The sequence below is a fragment of the Vicugna pacos genome, chromosome 7 (genome assembly GCF_048564905.1).
Source record: "Vicugna pacos chromosome 7, VicPac4, whole genome shotgun sequence".
Taxonomy (NCBI): Eukaryota; Metazoa; Chordata; class Mammalia; order Artiodactyla; family Camelidae; genus Vicugna; species Vicugna pacos.
The window spans coordinates 46,407,127-46,434,614 of record NC_132993.1 but is presented as its reverse complement, the minus strand read 5'-3'; the positions used below and the strand labels follow the sequence as shown (position 1 = coordinate 46,434,614).

Sequence of the window (27,488 nt, the reverse complement as noted above, 5' to 3'; positions counted from 1 at the left end):
TTGATAAAAGGAAGAAATAATATATAGCTTTTGAGAATTTTTAGATGGCAAAGAAAAGCAAAGGCTCCCTGTTTTAGAAAAGTGAATCTGCTGTCTCTAAATGCAGGTTTAGTAAAATGCTCAGGAACATTAAAAAGGCTTTTTGAAAAAAATCTGTGATGCTTTTATCATGTTATCCAAAGGATAACATACACAGCTGAGAAGAGGAAGTTACTTCCTCCTTTAAGAAAATATAAGGGAAATGTTTTAAGGAAATATAAATGCATAAGAAAATAGAATCTGTTTAAAAGCCTAGAACTTAAAAATCTATGTAAAAGGTATCATAACTGTTCAATACTTTTAAAAAATAATACTTACATTTGATTTCAAATAATTCGAAAAGTTCAAAAAAGATCCAAAGAGAAACTTCTGAGAATATTTTATTTGTATATAAATAAAATATACAGAAATGAGGAGAGTTAAAGAATACTTTTAATGGACATTTCCAAATTGGTTCTCAAAGGCACTCAAATCATTTCTCCCCTACAAAATTTCTTCTGGCTTTGAGGGGAAAAAAAAGTGAAACAAATTGCAAATATCATTAAAACTGATGCTGAAAAGTTGTCATTTCTTGCATATGTAACTTCATAATCCCAAATACCTGTTCCCAGTATGTCACCCATGAAACTCTTTATCCTTGCTTTAGCTTTTATTCTTTCACAGCTGACTTACTGACTAAAAGTGACAATTTAAATAAAGGAACAATTTATTCACAGAGTTTACACAGCTCTATACTCAGACTGATTCATAAGTCTAAAGGAATCTAGTTATGATCTAAGGCTCTTCCAAAGTTATTCATAAAAACAATAAAATAAACTGACATTTAAAAAAATTAATCTATACCTCAAATATCTGCATCACATAATTTTGACATTAATTATGAAAAGTATTTCATAGTAAACCCCAAAGGAAAGTTATATACATTCCTTTACAGTTTATAAAATATAAATATTTTAAATGTCATAAAATACCTGAACAATTTCATATTAATCCAATCAGTTTCATGTTTACAATTTATTCTATTCAACAGTAGACAAATGTTAAAGCTATTCATTGCAGTGTTATCTATAATAGCAAAAAGTTAGAAACAAATTATTTAACTTATTAAGTAAATGGTTAAGTAAATAATGGAATATCAACTCAATGTGGTATTATGTAGCCATTAAAATAATTGGACTTACTAGGAGAACCTGGGGAAATGTTTGACAATGTTAACTGAACAAAAGCAAAATAACAAAAAAAATTTAAATAGAGCACAATTATGAAAAATACATACACATATAGGAAAAAAACTGTAAAAAAAAAATGGTAACTTTTTAAGTACCCGGATTATAAGTGAATATTCCTCCACCTAGTTTACTATCATGTTGTTACATGTTTTTTCAATGAAATAAGGAAAGAAAGAACAAATTGCTCAGTCTGTATTATAAATTTATCATTTATTCACTCATTCATGCATTCAAATATTTATTGAGCACCTATTATGTGCCAAACATTGTTTTAGGTGCTGGGGATACAATGGCCAACCAAACAGACCAAGACCCTGCCCTCAAAGAGCTTACGCTATAGCATGGGAATTGAGTAAACAACAGAATTTTAGATAGTGGAAAACTCAATAAAGAAAATAATAATGGGAAAGAGCGAGCAGGGTAGTAGGAGAGAAAGTCAACTTTAGATGGGTGGTCTGGGAAGACCTCTTTGAGAAAGGGATACTTTAGCTGAGATCTGAATGAAAAAGTACTGGCTACACAACAATGTGGAGGAAAAGAGTTGAAGCTGGAAAATCTCAGCTCAAATATCCCAAATTGCTAGTACAAGGTCGCTAAGGCAGAACTGGTTTAGCAAATCTAAGGGTTAGAAGGAAAGGTGACAGTGGTCTTCAGATGAGTTCAAAGCAATAGGCAAGACATAACACTAGGGCCACCTATGCCATAGTATAGAGCTTAGATTTTGCTCTGATTGCAATGGGCAGCCATTGACAGGTACTCAAATGAATTATTTGGGTACTTTATTAGTGCTTTTTTGTAATCAACAGAAGTTGCATTTGTGTAACACAAAATATTGAGCACAAAGTGTGTCCTGGGTTAGAAAGAACAGCACTGTAACCTGCCACAGCCTGGGCCAGTAATTTGCAAGGCAGATGAGAGGAAAGCAAAGCTGCCAGAGAAACACAGAATAAGATTCTGGCAGTTAAGGGGCTGTACTCTGAGTAAGGACATGAACAAAAACTAAGATTTAGTAATCTGAGTCCTGAAGCCAGAAGAATTTCCAGATAAGAAAAGAGCAACCTGGGGCACACAAAAATACACAGTCTGGGCCAGAACAATGTATTTATAGACACACTGGTTAGCAACTATTACCAGTTTCCTCAAGTAAAGAACAGTCAAGTCTTTAGCTTTTGTTGTGTATATAGTAAATGCACAATTCTCCTCATCAAGGTGGATTCAATCATTCTCGATAATGTCTGTCATCTTTATTGTCTCAAGTTCAAAAAAAAATCTTATCGAGAATTGCAACATATGGATACTGCTGGATCAGGTGAATCCTTCATGTTTAAGATCCTTCTGATCAGATAGACCAAAAATAAGTAAGCAACATCTACTACAAAACTATCTATAAAAGCTTATTTCTTCTTCCATGCACACTGTGTAACAAATGCTCCTTAAAAGGTGGAGGGGAGGGGTAGTGCTCACTAATATATAATAATAAATACTAAGTTCCTTAACTACAGCAAGAATCATGTAAGTCCTCCTTAGTAAAAAATGTAGAACACAATAATTTATAAACAACTGCTTTTGCCTCATAAGATAAGTAATTTGAAATATCTTGCTTCTCTGTATAGAAAATTATTTATCTTATTTTACGTAGAGGTAGATTAAGATTTTTTGTTTTCTTCTAAAATTGGCTAAGCCAGGATTCTGAGACTACTGTCTTCCTCTTTAAATCTAATGTTCACATGTGTCAACTGTATTTTAGCTCTTTGGTTAATAGTCTTTTTTCTTTGTCACCTAATATTTCCTAATATATTACTTTGTCTTCCATGAGTAAAAGGTCCATATCAAGAATGCCAGTTAAAATTCATGCAATGCTAAGTTTGGTCAGAAGGAAATGCTTATTTTTGGTACAAATGTTTTATCATCTATATTGGGAAAGGAAAATTTGTTCCTCAAATAGCATTTTATAGTCTGAAAATAATGGATCTTCTCAAAATAATTTTTCTAAATTTCTTTAATAAGTATAAACAACTTTTAAATAAAAACATGAGCATTATAAATATCTAACTGCAAATGTAAAACTCCAATAGCCCGTTCTTTAAAGTTTGCTACTTTTGAGTTTAAAATGACCTTTTTTGCATTTTTCAAAATGCTTTTGTAACTATTAGACTGTTCTTCCCCTAATGCTTTACTCATAAGGTCATAAAAGCAGATTCACAAAATAAATATTTCATCTCAAGATTTATGGCATTTACCTTCTGTAGTACCTAGAAAGATGAACTTAAACATTTTGAAATATTTATAGCTTTTCAAAAATATTTAACTGAAATATACCTCATAATTATTCAGATTTGTTCAACAGTTAGAAAGTTAGTAATGTTCTGTTTTATCAATATGTTATTATATAATAGAAATTTATTAACATTTTCTAAATCAATAACCAGTTTTAAATAAACTATTCCAACATGAATTGCATATTTATGCTGTTTTTTTTCTCATCTAGTAAGTTAGTACTAAACCACTGAGCAAATTGAAACAAGTCACCTTTTTTGTCAATTTTTTAAAGCATAATCACAAGTCTCTTTGAATTGTTATAATCATATATTTATTTAAATACCTTGGCATCCTTTAAATAGAAACAATGCTGAAAATGCAATAAAATGGCTATAACAACATGAAACTTTACTTTCTTTAGATTCAATCTCTGCGAACTGTATTTTGTTTGAGTTTTCACTTAAACATTCTATATAATTAATAAAATACTCTAAAATTCTCAGGGTACTGATTTGGTATTACTAACTTAGAAGACTTAAAAATATATATAGTTCTTATTTTCAATTCTTTTTCACTACTTAGAATTCTGTACTCTTGGATCTCCTAAGTCAAAATAATGAAATGCAATATGATAAAAGTAAATAATTTAACATATACCAGGACCAAAAGTAGGGCAAAATACAAAGACTCTAGATTATAAATATTGCCTTTATTGTTATACTTGCTGTTGCAAACAGTTGTAACCATATATAAACAACACTACAAGTTCAATCTATTCTATTTTCATGTCAATTTAGAATTAAGACAACAGGTATTAAAACAACATTTTAAAAAGTTCTGCCTATAATGGTGACATAAATGTCAGATAATAGAGTTAGAGTACTATACTTCAGGGCTATAGAAATTACCAAAAAATCCCTAACTGTTACTATTATAAAACATATATATACTTTTTTGTTTGATACTACACTCAAACTAAAAATATCTCAAATTGAGGAAAGCCAATGAAAGGGTAAATCAATCACAGGACCATCTGAATAGCAAGCTGGCTAATAAAAAAGAATACAATTATTGTGCAGCTAATAAAACAAAGTAAATAGCTCTTAATAAACAATCAGCCTTTAGGTAGTGCGTCAAAGCATACCAAATGCTTTTCACTTATTTGGCTCATTATCTCACAAATGCACAAGTGGAAAAATGGTGGGCCGTAATAAGGAATTAGTGTTTCACTAGATAAGGTTTTTATCAGATAACCAGTTGGCAAAAATTATAAGCACTCATTATTTGCAACCATAACTTAATTAGAGGGTTTTTATGGAAGGAGTATTTCAACTATTTTAAAAGAAAGGAGGAGAGTTGATCACATCATTCCAAATATAGATAATTTTTTTTAAGTGGAAGACAAGTGAATCATAACAGTAGTGGTGGTAGGGAAAAGACCAAAAAAAAAAAAAAAAAGCAATTAGAATTGCTCTGGAAGAGGAGAAGGGATGGAAAAGTACAAGGAAACAAGTTTAGACTGTATACTAGAATGTTATAGAGAATCATTCAGGGATTTAAGAAAAAGGGCTCTTCTAGATAAAATGGGAGATAATAAAGATAGCTAGAGAAGCAACTCTTAAGAATGACTATAGAACTGAAGCATAATTATAAAGAAATACCTTCTGCTTTCCTTTTGGCTATCCTGTTTATTGTTTAAAGGAAATAAAGATTTAAGAAAATAAAATTGCACTTTTATTATTAATTTTAAAAGTTAATAGATTTATTTCACTGCTTTAAGTAATTTTTCTTTCTGGAATTTTCATTTTGATTCTTGTTATGGTCATCATCTACTCACATTCTTGTCTTACCTTAATGCTTTTTAAAATCCTTATTCTATTTATTAGTCTTCTCTAATTGCATTTTACTTTCAAATTGTGACTTCTAAATAGCCATCAATCTGTAGGTGGCTTGAAAAGCCAAGACTATGCTAAAAAGGGAGAATGTAACCTACCTGTAGAGATAAATAAGGACCTTGGACTAGGAATATTTTAGAGCCCATTGGATAAAGAGAATTCACAGTGCAGGGGAGTGGCAAACAAGACTAAGCTACATTCTGTACCTGCTACATGCACCTGACTTGCTTTTTATAGTTCATTCTCTTCTACATCCTAATCCTTGACTTTTTCTGTTACCATAAACGGGAGTTGCCCAAGTGTTAGAGTTGGGAAGGCTGAATAAGTGTAGGGAGATAGGTGTCAAGGAAGGTTATTGTAATGAGTCTGTAGCCTTAAGACACAGTGCCAACCCTTCAAGTGGTAGCCAAAATGGAATCTGGAAGATATGTGGGAATCTAGTAGTTACAATATATTCAAGTAGTCTTTTTTCATTTTGATAATTTATTGCTATACAATATTTCCAGAAATTAGTTCTATTTTTATTGCAGGGTACACATCTTATTCAGTTAAATGCAGACATGGACACATACACAAATCTCTTTCACACATACACACATACATATAAAATTAAACTTCAGTATTTCACATTTTTAACCTCAGGACCAATTATTTTTTCCCCTAATTTACAATTTGTCCTCCTAAATAGCTAGAAGGGAAAGTAAGAAAGGAATTAAAATTCATTCTTGCACTTCCTGTAGTGATAGTTTTGCAGTGATCATGGCCACAATGACCCACACGAACTGGTTCATCACCTCTGTGCCTCTCTTCACCTATTAATGCCCAAACAGAAAAATGATCTCTAGGGTAATATGGTGATGTCTAATGAAATGACTTTCTGCCTGTAATCTAGTCCCATTCGGTAGCATAATTTTCACTGAAGAAACTGATGTATCTTTAGACTCTGACTGTATGCTTTAAATAGAAGCATAATTTGCCTTGTTGATGGCAAATATTTACCACTTCTTTTTATGACTTCCTGAAGAACTTTCAAGAACTGGTCACATCACTTTAAAGAAGGAAAAGATTGAAAATGATCATTGGTTAAGCTGGAGAATTTCATCATCATTTTGGGGGGACATACTGTTTCCTAGATTCCCTGAGTAGGAACAATGGCAGCTGTAATCATTAACTTTCTCTTTCGCAGTGAATTATCTCATTCTTCTCACTTCTGCGTTTTTCTCTATAGGTGCCATAGAGGCAACTGGAACCAAATATACCAAAAGGAGCTACTGTTTTCATTGCAGATTATAGGAAGAAGAAAATGGAGAATGGATTTTGTTTTACCCCAATATCTATGTATGCTTGGGGCAAAGAAGTGGCTTTCTACTTTCTATTCTATGGTTAACTTCTAGGAAGGTGATAGTAATCTTATCTTAAACTGATTCTTGCCATCACAACAAATTCTAGGTAGGACGAAAGTTACAAAAAGAATAACAAATTAAATAAAAAATAATAAGTTACAAGAGAAAGGAGAGAGATGGAAAGCATCGAGAAGGCCAAGGTGAATAAAATTAACTTCCAGTAGAATTTTCAAATAATACAATGAAGCAGTCAAAAAGGAATATTAAAACAAACAAATAATCTTGCAAGAAAATTAACTTCTAGAAAACAGAAGTGCCTAGAGATGCGTCAGTACTATGGGATTCTTTACCAAGAAATCCAGAAGAAAATGTTAAAGTTCTTATTAGTTGTTCTATATCAATATGCAAATTTACCCACTAAAGAGTTGAAAAATCAGAAACATTGAGGAATATTTGCAAGTACTGATGAATACCCAAAATGTATTAATAATTTTAAAATGCATTTTCCTACTCTGCTTCTCTACTGAAATAAAATTTAAAAGCCAATACAATGTTTAAATAAATTTTCATTCATATATGTATCATAAGAGGCTCTGTTTCCTTACTGCCTGACATTCGTGGAAAATAAATTAAAGGTGGTCCAATAGCTCTTTCTTCCATCCCACTATGATACTATTCACTGAAGTTTTCAGTTACAGCACCTTTAAGTACAGAGAAGAAAAGAACAGCATTAACAATACCCTAATTTGAAGAGTGTTTTATTTCTTACCATGTCTTTTCCATCTGTGACCTCTTATTGACATGCTAGTTACTGCATTTCTTGATATTCTAGAGGAAGTTGGTGTGATTTCAACTTGAATACACCTTGTACCCTCCTTACTAGATTTCATGGCACCGTGAGGCAATGAAGCCTTTATTGCATTAGCAACCTAAGAAGGGAAAATACAGTTTAAGATTGATACTAACCAGATGTATTATTATACCCTTAGATAAAACAAGATGCTGAATTTTAACACATTTTTAAAAAGAATAATTTCTCCAAGGTATTTCACAAGATGATACATAAACCTTCTAGAATAAGGAGTAAGACCTCAGAAGGAAATTTATGGTTAAAAACATATGTGATGAAATTTTAAATTCTAAAATATTAAATTATATTTCCAAATGTCTAAAGCTAATTAATAAATGCAACTCTAGCATGTTAATGAGAACATTCTTATAAGTTAAAATGACTATTCATCAGGGTAAGAAGTTAGCCTACTGAAATTTTCAAATTTTGTTATACATACCTTTTCAAGTATAAAATTTTTCTACTATAACAGGAGTATGAATCACTAAGTATTTAATGACATATAATTAATGCTTTATGAATAGCTACATGTCAATTTATAGTTCTAAATTGAGAAATTTTAAATTACAAAATTTATCTAAGTAAGTGAGGCACCTACCAGCAATGGCTCTGGATATAATTCTAGCTGGGCTCTGTATATAATATCGTCCAATGCTTTTTGAGCTAGATCCCATTCTCCATTATAACTATAAAATTAAATGAAGAAAGTATAATTATTTTAAATTAGTTATATATAACTGAACAAAATATAATGAGAAACTTTTTATCTTTACAGAGGAAAATAATAGATCATATTAGCACACTGCTTAGCATTCCACCCTAATTAAAAATGTATTTTTACATATTTGAATTCCTTTTAATTGTATCTGAAAGTCTATTAACAGCAAAGAAAATTTTATGCACGTGCATTTCTTCTCTAAAGAACATGTCTATTTATAGAACAGATATCAAAAAAAGTAGGCAATCTCAAAGTATTTTACACTTTCAAAGCAAGTCAGAGCATAATAAATTATATACCTTAGAATAATGTTCAGAACAATTTATAGCCAAATTACTCTGTAACTCCCACAGGTTTTAATGAAAATCTGCAACTATTGTGGCTTGCAGCATCCTAAGTAGCTACTTCTCTGCATTCAGATTGTCATTTAGTAGTGTATGTGATATACACTGCAAATATCAGAGAAAGACTGGAAAAAAAAGTGCATGTGTAAATTAATTTTCAAAGATACAGCCAAACTTTTCCTAAAAATTGTCTAAATGATGAAATGGACAGAAATGGAGTGGCTTGGTCATCTGCCAACAAGATTAATTAGTGCGAATTATATCAAAGAGTGCAACTAAGGCCTAAAAAATGAGAAGAGCATTGCTCTCACCGTAAAAATAAGATAAAGCTAGGTAATCTACAAAATCATAACTTCTCATGAATCCAGCAAGGAGCTAAGGTCACAGGGCAACCAAGTAGCCCAAAACCCAATGGCAGGCAGATGCCTCTGATGAGAGTCAGGCCACAATGAAAGCAGGTAAGAAGAATTCAGCTAAACTTTTTAACAAACTGCTACAAGCTACGTGGGGGCTGGCACAAGAGTATAAAAACTCTGGAAGCAGATACGAGGGCTTATCATACCCATTCACAAGCTCTTCTCCACAAACCACTCATAGGTACTCATAAGAAATACCAAGTGCCAGGTGGGGGACCAGAGAAAGCTGCTCTTGGTAGTGCAGGCCTGAAGGAGAAAAGTGGCCACCAGAGCAGGAAAGGCACCAAGATCCAGCCAGATCCTTTCCAAAAGCCTTTGGGGAAAGAGCAGTAAACTCTTTCTCTGAGGGCAAAGGTAAGACCGACTGTGGCTGTGGGAGAGAAAAAGAAAAAACCCTTTACCTGTAGGGGAGGATAAGGAAATCATCCTATGCTGAGAAGGAGGGCTAGATGTCTCCTACCACTGCAGGAGGGGCAGGACCACTGAGGAACTGCCATCTCCTGCCTATCCCGAGATGCAGGGACATAGGGCCTGCTTAGAACTTAGGCCATACCAGGACAACAGGGAACACTGCTTCCCCTCCCTCCACCTCCAACTAGGCTAGTACACATCTAGAAACATGCAACAGCATTCTACTGCAGGAGGAGGGGGAAGAACATGCAGAAAGACCCTCTCTGAGGTACAGATACACAGGGAAAGCTGAAAGCTGAGGATGGAGTAAGAATATTGAGGAAAAACCCTCCAGCGATAAGTACCAGGTTTACATAAAAGGAATTTGAAGTAGGTGGTACAATATAGGTAAACACAGCAACAATGAAATCCAGCCCCAGTTCACTCCTGCCTACAATAACTCTACTAACAGCCTAGAAAAGAGGCATATGCACCTCCAGGCATAAATAATATTTACCTTATTCTCTACTGTCCTATCCATGAGCAAAATGATGATCAATCAAATATTACAAGGACACAAAAAGCAAGAAGAAAACAACGCACTGTCAAGAGATGAAAAACAATAAAACCAAATTCAGAGATGACACAGATGTTATAGATATCAGGGAAATTAAAACAACTAATATTAACATATTAAAAGCTCCAGTGGAAAACAGGGACAACATGTACAAACAGATGGATATGTTAGCAGAGAAATAGGAACTATAAGAAAAAGCCAAATGAAAAATCTAGAAATAAACACAATGATGGAGATGAAGAATTCCTTCAGTGGGCTCATTAGTAGACTAGACTCAACACAGTCAAGGAAAGAATCAATGAACAGGAAGGTAGATCAACAAACACTACTTAATCTGAAAGTAATTTCAAAGCAAAAAAGAGAGAAAATTAAATAGATCAGAGCATTCAAGAGCTGTGGGACAATATTAATGGTCTAACATAGGGGTAAACAAACTTTTTCTTAAAGGGTCAAATAATAAATATTTTAGGCTTGTGGGCCCCAAGCCTCCACTACAACTCCTCAGCTCTGTCACTGCAGCACAAAAGCAGTCACAGGCAACATATAAACAAGTAGATGTGACTGTGTTTCAATGACACTTTTTAAAAACTGGGGAACAGGACAAACTTGGCCCAAAGATCATAAATTCTGCCTTCAGTCAAGAAGTTTACAATCTACTAGGGAAAATTAAAGTACTGAGTGAATATAATACAAAGTATAGTATGCTATGTATAGTCAGAGAATTACAAAGTTAAAATACAGGGTTCAATGAAAAATGCTAATATCTAAGGCATCAAGTAAGACTGAGCATCAATATCAGAAATTAATAGTAAATTCATAATAGATGAAAGAAGCTTTAAGATGTTTTTGAAAAATTAAATTTCTGGAAATGGAAAAAGATATTCATTGGAGAAAAAAGCTATTTTGAAATGACAGCAAAAAAAGAAAAAAAAAGAGTAATGAAGAAAGGAACTGTGAGTGAATTTAGATGGTGCTAATTTTCATTCTGTCCTTAATTTAAAGAAAGAAGATGAAGTGTTTCAGTTGGTTACAAATTCTTCAGAGCGTTAAAAGATACATTTTAAACAAAACTATCATCAAGATATTAAGTCACATTTTTTTCACAAAAATATGCTTATTGATTATTAAGATTATAACAGTAACAATAACATAACAGACTATAATTTTCCAAAGAGACCAAAGGTTTACTTTGTATATAAAATAAACTTACAAGGCAAAATAAATCCCTGTTAACATCTGCACCATGAATCCTGAAGAAACAGGTACCCTGCTACTTACACCTTTGTATTTTCTTACATGTTGGCGAGGATATCCACAAACACAGATTCTAGAAAGATCAAAATAAATATATTTGTAGAATGGTAAAAATTTAGGTAATGTATTTTTTAACATTTATAAGTCAATAAGGTACTAGATATTCTCTCCAACAGATGCTCTTAACAAACGAAAGGTATGCTCTTACCAAACCAAATAACTATGAAACAAAGAATGTTTCCAAACAGAACACTTGTCCACAACATTTTCCTAAGTAAGTGAGATTGGGAAAAAATGTAGAAAGCTAGAGGTATGTTAGTATACAGTAAGTGAACCAGATAACCAGCTATATCACTAACTGATAATGGTGTCTCTCTACCCTCTTCTCTCCATTCCTTTCCTTTAATCATTAAGCATTCTCTGATTTACTCTTCAGTATGCTGATTGACATATTCAGGGATATTCTTTTCTTATGGATCCTTCACTGAATTTAAATAAAATGCAGAACAAACCAAAAACAATCAATAAAGCTAAATGCCATGAATGCCTGACTCCTCTGTTTATCAGAGGAGTATCCTAAAGGTATCTGATTTCCCTTTACAAATCCAAAACATAAAGACCTGAATTTACAAGAGAGCTGTTGAGTGGCCTAACCCCTACTGCTGTATTAAACCTATGCTATGGTCACATATAGATAACTCCCAAATTCACAAACCATGTTAAAATAAACATCCTGTTAGAAGGCTTATTTTGTCAATACATCTCTGGGAGAAGTTTGAAATATCAATTTATAAGTGAGGAAAACTATGCCATGATTCTCATTCTCTGTTGAGAGACATTGTCTCATTCTTAGACTTAAAGTAAACTTTTGAGATTTTTGTCAAAAAATTCTAAGTTACAAACCACAAAATGATTAGGAGGCCTAATTCCAGTGGGGCTAACTGGAGAGAGTATTTACTTATGAATATACCAGAACCTAAGGTAGAAAAGAAAATATATTAACTACCATCATCAGATCATCAGACCAGTGAGTAGAAACTAGCCAGAAAAAGGGAAACAATGGCTTCTTTAATTTTTAATTTGAGAAAAATTTAAAACTTGGTCCAGTTCTACATCCTATCCACCCGGATAAAATACACAGACTATGAAATAAGACTAACCAGTTTCAAAGCCTCTTCCTTTCTGCTCTGCTTTTTAAGTAGTGAGAAGAGACAAGGTAAGGAGAAGGCAGGAGAGCAGAAAAGGGGAAGAGGGAAGAGAGAAAAGGGAAGAATTGCCATAATACAGTATAGTAATGAGCACTTTTCTGTTCTTGTGCCTCTGCTTTTTGAAATTAGGAGCCTAATAAAGGCTGCATCTTCTATCACTTTCTTCAATAGAATACCACACACAAAATTAGGGCTTGAGTTGTTGGAGAAAAGATTATTTCAATTGAGTTGTGAAGGAAAGTCAGAGAAGATTTAAATAGGCATAAAGAAATTTACAAATAAACTAGTAAGTCATGAAAAGTCAACTATAGGTTCTTTCAACAAGGAATGACCTAGTATAAGATATACTCTAGAACAGCTGGTAATTGCAGACAGGTGGGAAAAAAGAAAGAGAAGCTGTGCATCTATAGTGAACATGTGTGTTCATCCTTGGGTACAATACATAAGAGCTGTCATTTACTGGCTGAAACTTAGAGGACTTTGGTATGTACTAGCAAACCTTATTTGTAGTTTTGGTGGGTATATTCCTTTTAGGAGGGCCATATATAATGTTTAGTATTAGCAGAAAATTAAAACTCACCGACAAAAACTCATTCCATCTAGCTCTTGCCTCCTTTCAGATCTCTTGAAGAGGTCCATGCACACTATGTTTATCATAATTTATTTCACCAACCTCTTGGTTAAATTTTTTTAACAAGAAAATTTTAAAAATCAGTATCTCTTACTTATTTCTTGGTACCAAATTAGAGCACAATAAAAATAACTAACTAAACTAGATAGATACATAGATAAAAAGCAAACAAAACAGAAACCAATCACATACCAAAAATTAAAAGATCATAACAGTTCCATCCTTTTAATTATATAGTGTGATCCTTTTCTAATTAAATATTCCATTGAAAGGTTATTCAGCTTTACCCTCATCACTGGGTTTTTAAGGGAGCTTTCTGTACAGCTAGGTGAAACTTCATATTAACTTATTTAGTGTTTTAAACAAACAATTAAATAAAACAAAATAACTCAGATATGTAACAGACTAGCAATCCTAGATTCATATATTTCAATATTAAAAACATTTGAATTTTTATTTACCTTGAACAAATTTGACACAGTGATTGAAGAGAAACACTGGGCATGTAGGTTAAGGCAGCATTGTAACACAACAAAAGGAATGTCAACACTTCAAACCTAAAGATAAACCAAAAGAATATTTACAAACCTTGAGAATTCTAGGAAGTTGACTGTAACTAAGCAGGCACTGGGGAGAGATGTTATGTTACGGAACAGTCTTACACAATATATAGTCAACCAACAACAAACTGAAAGGGAAAAGAAGACTTTCCAAGTAACAGTCATGTGAAAATTATCTTAAAAATTCAATATTCCAAATGACATCTGAAGCAGAGTATAAGTGACAAATTGGGAAGATACGTTTTTTTCTCTTGTACAAAATGACTCAATACTTTAAAAAAATTGCTACACACAACTCATTAAATATTATTTATTAATCCACTAAAATAATTTCTTAAAAAAATCAGTGTAGGTAGCATAGCAGGTTATGTCTCCACAGTATACCTATTCTGTGCTGTCAACATCTCCCTTTGTGGGTGAGGTCCACTGTACACAACTTTTGACAAACCATGCTGGGATAGTGCACTCTCAGTCAGAGCCATGGACCCAATGCTGGAAGGCTAAAGAAAAGAAATGTGAGTAAAGGAAAAGCCATTTTGTTAAAGATGAATAGAATATACACACCAGTACACCAGTAAGAATGACTGCCATGACATCATATATCTTAAAAATATTCAGACCACCTAATCGATTTTCTGCTCTAAGATTCAACAATAATTAAAAAACAAACCACAGAAATATAAAAGTTTAAGTTCAGAAATTCTGCCCCAGAAATACATAACTGCCACATACACACAAAACTTAGACTAATCCATCAGAAGAAGAGAAAAATTATTTCAAAATGAATGCTTTTAATGGATTTTTTACAATCAGATTGCAGTTTAAACTTCAATGATTTTGATTTTCTCATTTTACTTTGAGAATAGCAAATACTCTATGTGGTGTTTTATACTTTTTAAGGTACTAATAAATTGATCAATTTTTTTTTTGCCTCAATAACCAGACCCTAATTTACAGCAACTTCAAATCTTAGGACCAATAAACTTACTTTGATAAAACATCACTTACTTCATGATATACAGATGGTTTGGATAAAGATGGAATTGTAAAACTCAATACTTTGCTATGTCCTTGTTTGTCAACTATTTCCTAAGAAAGTGAAAGAAAATATCTTACAATATTTATTTTTTACACATAAATTTAAAGGCTAAATTTAAATTGTTAGTCTAAAAAAAAAAGATCTGCAAGGAAAGGAATTTTAAAGTCAACTAAAATCTTAAACTATGATAATCCATTATTAATTATTCATAAACACTAGGAGTTAACCTTCCCCTTAAAATTATGACATAGTTTTAAGGATGAAATACAGACGTAGTGTCTTAATAATCATTGCTTTTTCTCATGCAAAAAGTTGTATTTTCTAAATGAATTAACATAGTTATGAAATATGTTAAGAAATGGCCCGTAAATTTTTTTCCATTTTAAAAAAAGTACAAACCTTAAGTATCTAGAATATCATACTATTTAATATGCAAACACTATTAGTAATGTAAACTATATCTTAAATCAACAACATGAACTCTAGAGACAGTCTAGATTTTATGGAATTATTACTGGTCGATATTAGAGTAGCTCTTTTCTCCAAAACTTTTTATGAAGATCACAGACAATTTATAGGCAGTGGATTTTAAGTTTAAAAAATTTAAAATTTAACACCGATATTTTCAGATAACTCTCTAAAACAATTTAAATGGTCTGATTTTTAGTCTTCAATCAATCAAAAAATGTATATTTACATAATTGTATGTATGCCCATATAGCCCTCAATCTCCACACAGTTATTTTTGGGAGAATGAGCTATGAGTCATTTGATGTATGAAAAATAAGTATTGGCTTTACTAAAATAAAAAGTAGTTGCTATTTTGTATTCTCTCTTGCTGAAAGGATTATATATTTGCTTTTGCTGGAAAACATTTTGTTGATTACATTAAATACAAACCAAATTGTAAACCCCTAGAAGAAGAGCTTCAATGCATCCACTGCTATGCACATTTCTGCTGGCTGAGACGGCAAGGTAGCACCAAATCAGTTCTGGAAGAAACTGCAGTGTAAATCGAAGCAACTGCTCCTCTCCACTGCGATAGAATTCAAAGAGCTGGTGACAGACAGGTTCTAGCAACTAGAAGAAAGACAAAATATTAATTCAAGGATTGGACCATATTTGAATGGCACTGATACATGAAATATAAAAGGTTTTCCCTAACTGGTTACTACTGAAATATACAAATGTTTCCTTTTTGGGGGGAGGGAAGCCAAACTACTCATGGGTACGCTATTTAGTAAATCTATGAACTCTAGTGGAAGGCCAAACTGCAAAATAAGTGTGTATGGAGGCACTTTGTAAACTTTAAAACATTCTGTAATTCTAAGGTAGTATTGTAGTTTTAATACTATATCTTTTTAACTTCCTAGAATGGCTAGATTGTGAGAAGTTTTTTCCTTAATACCCTTAATATACTTTCTTTCAGATAAAACATGCCAATATATAAATGACTGGATACAGGTTTGGAGAAGTTGAAGTGGGAATCCTAGGTAGTTACTGTCATATTGCCCTCCTGAGCTTATAATCAGACAGCATCTGACAGTAATGACCTGCATGTAGAGTAGCTGAACAATACAGAACTCCTACATCGAATTTCCTACTGTAACCATGGTTAATTGTCCCTGAAAAATCTAGACATTGCTGTCACTTTGCTTTAAACATGACTTGGAGTTACTGATAATCTTTCTCTCTCCCACCACACCACCATCATTATCCAGTTACTAGACCTGACTGTATCTTTAAAATAGACATGTTTTTAAAAAATCAGAAAGTCAAGACAAAAGCCTCTTATAAGTACATATTATCCTAAAGCATATAGAGTATCACACACAAGTCATCAGCAAATTTGTCAAGATACTCACAGGGCTATTTTTCAAACAATCAGGCTATAATATTTTCAATAAATTATAGTTCATTCACTTCACTAACTTAGGCAAAAGATTTAGGTCAATTTACTAAACAGGCTTTCTATTATCATTAATTGGAATGAACAGAAACAAATTTAAAGTGGATGTGTTGATTTCCAAAAAGTTAAATATGTAAAGTAAACTGGGTATAATTAAAGTCAGTATTATTTATACAAGGTATAGCAAAAGTTACATTTCAATAAACATCGACTAAATGAAACTAGTTTTTCCTATTGAAAAATTATCTAACTTCTGACAACTGAACATTTTTTTCCACTCTCAAAATGGTCGTTAGAGGACAACAGGTATCCACTGTGGCATGGGAAATGTAACAGGATACTGGAGAGTCAAAGGCAAAGTGATCCCATTCAGAGACAGCAAGAAAAGTTTTTAGGGTAGGAATTTGGAAGAATAGGGATGGGAGTGGTAGAAGAAAGAAAGACTGGTAGTGGAATGGTTAGCTTTCAGGGTGGAGTTTTTAAAATTTCTTTGTGGACCAGTGTCAGTAATCTTCTATTGTGTGTTGTGACATTCCTCATCTTCAAATAACTGGGAAAGCTTTGATTAAATCAATTGACATAATATAACAAGTATTTGCAAAACTGTGAAACTTTAATTTGAGGTTTTATTCAATTATTATGAAAATTTATTCAATAGCCTGCATGAACACATAATCAATTTTAATCAAAACACCCCAAAAGGCCTTCAAAATTGGTTTAAAGTCCACAATTAAAAAGTCTTGCTTTATGAAAGCAGAATCAGGTGAAGACAGATTCAAAAGGGACATAGAAATTATATATTGAAATGAGATTAGATGAAATTGTGCATATCAAACCACTAGAGATAAATACCAGGATCTGTGCAGTGTTTTCCAGCTTGCAAAGTACTTTCATATATATGAACCCATTCAATTTCCACAACATTTTAGGGTACAATGTCATTATCCTTATGTAGACTTCTTATATAAGGAAATTAAGACAAAGAGCTATCTACTATAATCAAACATCATACAGCTCACAAAGGTCAGACTGGAGCCAAGGCTTTTTAACCCCTGTATAAATATACATGAAAATTTTCACAAAAGAATAAAACAATATCTAATGTGGGAAATACAGCCAGAGTTTGACTTATCTAACCTGAATATACTTGAGACAAGCAATGGAGCATTAGAACATGCTGTATTGCTAGAGTCTCCTTTTAATTTTTGAATGTATTTTCTCATGGAAACACTGTTATGCTTGGTGGGTAGGTTTTATAGTACTATTAAGAGAGAACTGCACCTCAAGTATATTTTCATGTGTTAAATGATCTTTTTATGGTCTAATCATCACGTACTTTCTTTCCATTCTAAAATACGTTCTGAATTCTAAAACAATTGAGTTACAAATGAACTTCCACAATAATTTGTTCACAAATGAGAAGTCTGTATCCCATGAGAATTTAATGATAATAAAAACGTGACATTCAAATGCCTTAAATGACTCCTTGCTACTCCTTAAATTCCTTGCTTTTTCTCAGACTTCCACATGCTAGCCCTACAGCTTGGAATGTTCTTTTAACATACACATCTGGAAACATGTGCATATCCATCTGGACTCAGTTAAGCATTGCCTTGAAAGCATGTATTTACTTATTTTCCCCCTTTTTCCTCTTCTGGAATAAAGACCATGTGCTACTCTTCTTTGATTTTCTATTGTCTGGCACTGCAGCTGGTTTGTTAGGGGGACACAGATACCTGCTGAATGAATAAATGAATGCCGTGACCCAGACTTTAACAGGCTATCTCCAGCAAGGCAGAGAGGCTGGTAGACAGATAGATGAGAAGAACATGTGCAAAGATGGTTTTCGGAATATGGTAATAATTCTATTTCTTGGCCTGGGGGTGGTATACTGGAGTTTATTTTATCATAATTTTTTTATTCACCATGTTTTCCACATACAGTATTTTTCTCTTATGCCTCTACCCATTGCTTAAAGGTAATCAGCTAAGGGAGGAGGATATAACTTAAGTGGTAGAGCACATGCTTAGCATGCACGAGGCCCCGGGTTCAATCCCCAGTACGTCCTCTAAAAGTAAATAAATAAATAAACCTAATTACTTCCAACCCTCAAAAAAATAAAAAATAATAATTTTTTTAAAAGTAATCAGCTAAATACTCCATAGTATATATTACAGTTCTTTAAGCATATACTTTTCTTTTATATATGTTATATTTCACAATAAAAAATGAAAAATCAATCAAATGAATACTACTAGCACAATAAACTGTGAGAGAACTTACCTCACTTTGTGGCTCCTGGATAACTTTATAGAGAGATGAAACTAAAGACCTCTTGTCTTTCAAATTTGTGGCATAATTTGGTAAAGATGTTTCTGGTAGTGTCTAAACAAATTTTTAAAAATACATTTTAATTGTATGAAAGGTACAGAATAGACAAATTCATATACAGAAAATAGATTAATTATTGCCAGAGATTGGGGGAGGGAGAGTAGGCAGGAGGGGGAATTGGGAATAACTGACAGGTATGGAATTTTTTTGCGGGGTGATGGAAATGTCCTAGGATTAGATGCTGGTGCTAGGTCACAACATCGTGAATAGTCTAAAAACTACTGTATTTTCACCTTATAACAGTGAATTTTTTACTATGTGAATTATATCTCAACAAAAAAAAAGTTGTAAAAATAAAACCAATTGTAAAAATAAAAATATACTTAATCCTCAGCATCAATAGGGACATAAATTAACATCAACACTTCCATCTTTGATCACACTTTGGGATTAGAAATGAGAATATAAACCATTTATGAAGCCAAATATATATTTTTTGTAGCATTATATGAGTTACAAATCTCATGAGCAGTATTTTATCCTGTTTCTTAATAAACATGTTGTATAAGGATCTAATGTTTCAAACCTTAAAGCCACAGATCATCTATCAAAGTAACCACTGAGTTACGTATTACGACTGTTAAGTTAGGTAAGGCTGCTCTACTTTACAGAGTTCAGGGGAAATCTTTGACTTCTCATAACTAGAGAAAAAGATAGCCACACTATCAACAGACTCGTTTTCCTAATGCCATTTTAAATATTGACAATTATTCACAGCTTGCTAAAACCACTCTTTCAGAAAGAACACCATGACCAGAGAGGAATAGGAAGAGATAAAACTCCAGGAGTAAGTCAGACTGGTTTTGGGCAAAAGTAGTAGGGAAATCTGGAAAAAAAAAAAAAAATACTTCATTATAACAAATGATAAAAACCTAGCCTTCTAGAATATACCCCTTCCTTAACAACTTCTGTCTCTCAAGTATTTTTACCCCATGAAAATTATTTCTTTCAATCAGTCAATCAACCAATTAATCCTGCAGTAGATATAATGTCTCAAGATCTCGCTAACAGTCATTCTGAGATATACCCTGTTTCTTACATGTCCCATATCTTAATATTTCATGACTTTAAATGGGTTATAGTTATTGTATAGGTGTATGTGTGCATCAATAGACATATAAAAATTAAACAGCATAAATTTTTATAATAAGGATATTTGATTCATTCTTACTCTACTGTGAATTTTTTGAAGGCAAGAACTACCTTATTGTCTCTCCTTCCACAGCATTCAGCACAAAGCCTCATACTCAAACCCTAGCTGAGGACATTTATTACAGATGAACAAAATTAGAAATAAGTACTGTCACTGTTCACACTTCAGTAGATTCTTTTAAAATAGGTCACATTTCACCTTAGGATATATAAGTGAATAGATTCTTTTTTTAATTTAATAAGGTAGTTTTGTTTACCAGAATTGCAAGCAAATGTGAACTATCTGGGTACCTACCTTCCACCATTCTCAGGGTGGGGAGAGTTTCTCTGCAACTGCTTACATAAAGAGGAGATTAGGGCTTTCTTTAGTATTTCAAAAGCATGTAACAAAAGATCTCCAGGCAACATTCCATTTCTGTTATTTGATCAAGAGTAACTTAATATATTTATATAAAAGGGAATAATAGACAAATAAATAACAGATTTCTAATTGCCTGAATGCAAATGAATCTAAACTATATATGTAAAACACATTATTTTATATATATGTGTGTATGTATGTGCATCTAAACATAAAATTTTAAATTAAGTGAATTGAAATATAAATATTAAAAAAATTAGTGAATAGAAAGATTATTACATACAATAGCTAGGCTAAAACTGGAAATTCATTAAAAATGTGAATTACAATTTTCAGTTTATGTACCAATTAACACTCACAAAGTAAAATATTTTTTCTAAAACAGCCAAAGGCAGCTAGACGGAAGACAACTCTTTTCTAAAAAGACAAGTTCTAGAAAATACCCTGGGCCTAGGCTACTACTGCTAAATGAGAGGAAGAGTCTCCTAAAAATTAGTAAACTATTTTATTTTATCACAATTCTGTCATTATTTCATTTTGTGAATGTGGGAAAAGTTACTTTTGTCTTTTAGAAGGGGAGGAAATATAATTTCTGTGTTATGAACAGTGCTTTGAAAATCTTAAGATCTAAAAAAGCTATGGATTTAAATACTATTACAGCAAACCTTTAAATTTTTTGCACTGTACTAGTCCAAAGATACTGCCCTTCTTAAATACCAGCTAAGCTTTCTCACTTTTCAGAAGGCAGAACTGGAGACAAAATAAGTAATAATGGGAAATTATGTTAGGAAATTTAGTCTTGGCAAAATTTGAAGAAGACAGATGCTTTATACTAAAGTATCATTTAGCAGATGGCTTTTATAAAATGTAAGGAAGTAATATGGGTTGAGTGGAAGACGATTAATGAAGATGGGCAGATGGGTAGAGAACCAATAAATAAAACAACTCTGTTCAACAGTGTTATGCATAAGACTAGATTTAGAGTCACATATTGAGATTCAGTGCCTACCAGAAAAATGAAAAAAAATAGAAGCCTGAAAATCTGTTGGATAAATCTACACCTAACATTACAAAAAACACAATACAATCTGAAAGATAATATTTTACAAATACATCTTTGAAAAGATAGAGATTGAATTAACTATTCATTAAATCTTAAAATAATGAAGTCCCATTATCGGTACACTAAGAGAATACAAATGAGGGCCCATAGCTAGAGTAGATACTAGTTTTCCAAAGACAAAAAAAAAAAATGATTTGCACAAAGCAAATTATGTTCTCTCTGTGCATATGAGAGAATGCTGAGTGAGTTTATGAGGTTTGGAATTCAGACTGTAACCACAGAACAGTGTAGAGCTAAAATCATCTTCATAGACTACTGACTTCAGTTTTTCTGATGAGGATACTGGGACCCAAAGAAGTTATGTGATTTGTCCAACATCATAAAACCACCCACAGGAAAAGTTATGATTAGACTAAAGGGTTTCTGACTTCTCAGCCCCATGTACTTTGTACCATTTACTTTATCAGTCATGGTGACCTTGATCTTACCAGTACCATGGTTATTAAATTAAACAACCAAGCAGAGGCACAGATAGATAGATAGATAATCCCTAGACATTCTTTTGCATGTATTTAAACAAAAAAATGTAATTAATATCACAAAACATTTTAAGACAAAATACTCTAATTTAAAAAAATATACTTAAGAGATTTATTCTCATGTACCTTCCTATCTTCTATTACTTTTAATATGCTGCTGATTCTGCCTGACAACCTTAATCTCTTTATCAAACATAAACAGAGCTGAATTCAATAAACATTAACACAGTTCAAAACAATTTTCAGAAATGCCTACCAAATTAATCAAGGAATAGGAAATATCTTCTCTTACACTTGACAATAATTTAAAACATTTGTTATATCAAATTAATTGAAAATTTAGTAAATTTAACCTTGGAGGGTTAGGGAGAAAAGTTAGATAACTTTTTATTTCATGGGGCCCAGGATTTCACTTCCTTTCTCCCAAGGGAAAAGTTTCCTCCCCAGGAGGGGAAGGAAATAAACAAACAGATGGGAAGGGAAGGGTCAGTCATGATTTTCAACTATCTGCCTCAACAGATTTCAGCTATCTGACCCCTCCCCTACACTCCTCATCCTTTATCATGCCCTCTTGCCACAACTCCCATATTAAAAAAATGGCTAACTTGTATTTGCTTTTGAAAATTTTACCTCACCATTAAACATAAGAATGCCCTGCAAGTGGTATTCAACTGTTAAACTTGCCCATTTTCATCAATTTGCCAAAAAAAAAAATCATGATAATGAACCATATTAAACACACTTAAAGCAGAAAAAGCTTAAAAAACATCTTGAACATTTATTCACAAAGACAACATATACGGGGGGATAAAAGGCACATACAAGACTTAACCAAACTACTGAAATATGTAGAAGGCACTATATACCCTGCACTTCTATAATATTCTACATCACTTTATGATGAGTTGGGGGACCCATAAAAGGATACCCAATTCATGACTATAAAAGCTGAGGGAGTGAAACTCTTTGTCATTCATCAGGATGAGCTAACAGTGATGGGTAAGGCCAACTACAAAACTAACAGGAAGCATTGCTTCTCTCAAGGACATGCTGAAGCTGAAAAGTGACTACTGTATTCTTACTCAATGAGAAGCCTTGTTATCTAAAGTCATAGATATCAAAAGCTTTGCTGTTTAAACATATGTCAGTAAGAATGAAACATCCCACTCTTGCCTGGAGGATCTAAGTCACCTAGACAAAGAGAAGGAGCCTTCAGATAAGGGGTTTTTGAATACAACATTCCACACAGATATTAACTGTAGTTTTCAAGACAACATAACCCTGGGTCCACTTCATAGTCCAGGCCAGATTTTAACACCATTACACATGGCTTTGCTTTGTTTTGAGCCCATCAAAATACTGTTTCATTTAAATTTCATCTAAACTCCATCTTTCCTCCAAATCCCATAACAATTTTATTTTTTCCTTTGTTTGGTAAGATGCCACATGGTACCTACTGTATAGTCTCCCTCACTGAAACAAGCCATTAAGTCTGACTTTTGTCCAAGGTTTTGGGCTAACTGGGCTGGACAAAAAAAAAAAAGACAGTTTCAGCCCAAATCTTACATTCGTGTGGTTCACAATCAGGAAGCTCACATAATTATATGTTACAATAAGACCCAGAGGACAAAAAGAAGGTAATTTACTGGCTAAAGGAACATAATTTTAGCTATCTTTAGAGAAGCTTTAGAGAAGAGTTCATGAGAAAAGAAATCGGTTTTATTTTCTTCATCAACTAACCAAAAGTTACACATCCCTTATATAGGCACTGGGTTAGCCAACTAGATCCAATGACAGAAAATTGGGCAAATAACTTCATATCTTCTCCTTATCATTGATCATGCCCACTCCCACAGCCCCCAAATTGGGAGAAACATTTCAACACTGAATCTTTGATGGTGGTTGGAGAGAATGACAACTTTCAGAGATTTTAACCATTCTTTGCGGTGTTGCCATAAAAGAGAGAAAACAAACCTTTAAACCACTTGGGTAAAAAAAAAGGAATCAATTTCCTAGAAAAGACTACTATGTGTAAATAATTCCCTAATGAGATTTTTGGAACATATTTTTGCTTCCACAGGCACTTAGCTTTTTAGGCATTAAAAAAAAAGCCACTGGAATTTAATCCCCAGACAAAACTTCTTTGGAATATAATCGTTATATTAAGATAGTAAATATTACCTTAAATTCTGACAACCATTCCTCCACAACCCCTTTCTCTGACGTGAACATCTTGCCACATCTGTTCTAAACCTTCAACCTGAAAATTAACATAGAAAAACGTTAAAATTTTGATCAGATTTTCTTTATACTCAGATTACCAAGAAGTAATCCTATAAAATTTAGTTACTTTATTATTTGTGAAATTAAATAAGTTTCAAACATAAATTACTGGGTTCATTTCCAAACTGATGTGCGAAAATAAGCATTAAGATGTAAGAATTCTAACAAAAGTATAAACGCCATAACATGATGAAATTGGCTGTGCAATTTTCATTCAGCTTTCAATAATGCCAGTTGCAAAACATACTGGACATTTTCCCCTAGTTTCAATTAAATTATTCCAAATAGATAATGCATCTTAAAAAACTACCAAAAATATTTTAAAACCGTGAAAATGTAAAAACACATACACCCAAAATTGACTTTATAGAAAGCATTAAAGTAATTTAATTTGCTTAAAGTTCAGTTCTTTACACCAATAACAATCTAGGCAAGCCAACTGGTTCCCTGAAAGCTTAATATTTATAACACAAAAGTGAAAGCTTAATATTCATAACACAAAAATATCCAAGAGAATGACTGTATTCAATAATGGTTATTCAGAAGGTTGGAAATTACTTAAGTATAAATAAGGGGAAAAGGAAGCTAAAGGAAATGCAAAACAAATTTATCTCAGCCAAAACTTTAGTCAAAGTACAATTTAGTTTTTCTCACCTAACCAGCTATTTTAGAGTGGACTTAAAAACTGTTTCTAGAGGTTAGTAAAAACTTTATTAGCTCTATCTGAATTTCCTAACCTCCTAATTCAGGCACAAATCCTGCATTAGGCTTCTTAATTTTCATCAGCATTATCATGTAGTAGAAACAGAGAAAGAATTAATAGAAACTGAATCCCAACTCTACCCTTACTTGTAATATAATCTTGGGCTGGTTATTTGCCTTACTTTTTTTCATTTGTGAAATAGAGATAAACACAGCACCTACTTTCAAGGGGTTATTGTGAGGATTAAACGAAAAAATGCAAATAAAAGCACTTATTACAGTACCTGACAACAAAGTGTTACCACTTATGTACTGTTATTAATATAATTAATAATATAATTATATTCTTACATTCTCTATAATATACGAGAATATCAACTCATATAGCCCCTGCTCAGCCATCTATCAAAGGATACAAATACGTCTTAATAAACAACACAGGTTATTGCAAAGAAACACATCTTAAAGCTTCCGTTGTCTAATTTCCACTAAAAAACATGGTTAAGGAAATATATATATATATATATATATACATATATATATTAATTCATACATGAAGAATTACTTGAGATAAATATTTTATCTTTTCAGGATAAAAAATAGCCCTTTTATTCTAAATTTTATCCCTGGATCAAGCCAGACTATCAAAAACCCACATATTTGTACCATATTATTGATTTTATAGATATCCATTCAGATAAACTGAGCTTTGGAATTATATCCAAAATGTTACTGAAAACCCTGCTGGATCACAAATTATCCCCTCTAAAATCAAAAGAAGGAAAAAATTCACATCTTCAGTTTTTAGCACCAGGAAAAACTCTCCTTTAGAGTAACTGGGTTGCCTTTAAGTTACAGATACTATGACTCTCATAACAGATTCTCTTTGCTTTGATTTTAATAATCAAATAATTTTTGCCCTAACTCTGTCCACAAAAAAGCAGGCCTAGATTAATCTTATCTATCACTTTATATTATACACTTGCCCTTATTTTCTTTCTACCTATAGCTACTTATTTTTATCCTGTTATACATGTTTGTGAAGCAAAATGAAGCAAGATAAATATAAATGCACATGAATTTCCTTTTGCATTTATTCATTGCTTAGTAAATTAGGACAGAGAGCAATCACAAAGAGAACCACACTACAAGCTACAGAGAACTGGGAATGTAACATTTTTACAAAAATTCAAAATAGTTTTCTAGTTAAAATTAAGACTAATTTTTAAAAGGTTGAAATGAATCAAGAAGAATATGCAAAAGGATCAAGAATTATCAAAGCAATCTTGAAGAACAGAGCTGGAGGACTTGGACTTCTAAATATCATGGCTTACTATAAAACTTACCAAAAACCACAGTACTTAAGCCAGTATGGTATTATCATAAAGTATTATCATATCAGCATTATCCAAAAAACCAATGGAACAGGATAGAATAGCCAGAAACAGACCTACATATACATGATCACCTGATTTATGACAGAAGTGACACTATAATTCAGTTGGGAAAGGATAGTCTTTATTAGAAATGGGGCTAGATCAACTGGACAGATACAAGGGGTTGGGGGGTTGGGAGAGAATCATAACCTACTAGATCATACCATACGCAAAAGTCAGTGGCAGTTGGATCACAGATCTAATTTTAAAAAGTAAAACAAAGCTTTTAGAAGAAAACATAAGAGAATACCTTCATAACCTTGGGGTAGGCAAACATTTTTTAAACAAGAGGCACAAAAGCACTAATCATAAAGGGGTAAAAAAAAAAGATAAACTGGACTTCATTAAAAGTAAGAACTTCTGTCTGCCAACAGATAAATGGATAAAGAAAGTGTGATTATACACACATCCACACAGTGGCATATTATTCAGTCCTAAGAAGAAAGAAATTCTGCCATTTACAACAACATGGATGAACCTGGGGGACATTATGCTAAGTTAAATGAGCCAGACACAGAAAGACAAACACTGCAAGATCTCACTTATACGTGGAATCCAAAAGAGTCAAACTCATATTAACAAAGAGTAAAACAGTGGTTTCCAGGGGCTGGGGTGTGTGTAGGGGCGGGGGGAATGGGGGAGGTTGGTCAAACGGCACACACTTTCAGTTATACAATGAATAAATTCTGATAACCTAATGTACAGCAAGGTAACCATAGTTAATAATAATGTATACTTGAAATTTGCTAAGAGAGTAGATCTTAAGTGTTCTCACCATACACACACAAAAAAAGGTAACTATGTGACGTGACAGGTATGTTAATTAGCTTGATAGTGATATATCAAAACATCACATACACCTTAAATACATACAATTTTTATTTAGCAATCACACCTCAG

The 27,488-nt window shown here is 32.6% G+C and overlaps 1 protein-coding gene across 14 annotated transcripts in view; it reads right to left on the bottom strand.

Moving 5' to 3' along the window:
* HYCC1 (hyccin PI4KA lipid kinase complex subunit 1) overlaps window positions 1–27,488 on the bottom strand; it is a 78,878-nt gene that overhangs the window by 25,370 nt on the left and 26,020 nt on the right. For 8 of the 14 annotated variants that reach the window (XR_012074423.1, XR_012074418.1, XR_012074417.1 and 5 more), the window contains exons 2-10: window positions 24,349–24,427; window positions 18,945–19,046; window positions 15,653–15,832; window positions 14,722–14,802; window positions 14,098–14,213; window positions 13,615–13,710; window positions 11,271–11,387; window positions 8,214–8,301; window positions 7,535–7,694 (exon numbers count right to left, since the gene is read on the bottom strand). Coding sequence is in view for 7 of the 14 variants with exons in the window: in XM_006201795.4 (XP_006201857.1) it covers window positions 7,535–7,694; window positions 8,214–8,301; window positions 11,271–11,387; window positions 13,615–13,710; window positions 14,098–14,213; window positions 14,722–14,802; window positions 15,653–15,832; window positions 18,945–19,046; window positions 24,349–24,399 (991 nt within the window). In the remaining 7 variants the exon portion in view is untranslated. The other 6 variants (XM_072964870.1, XR_012074422.1, XM_072964871.1 and 3 more) reach the window with 6 other exon arrangements.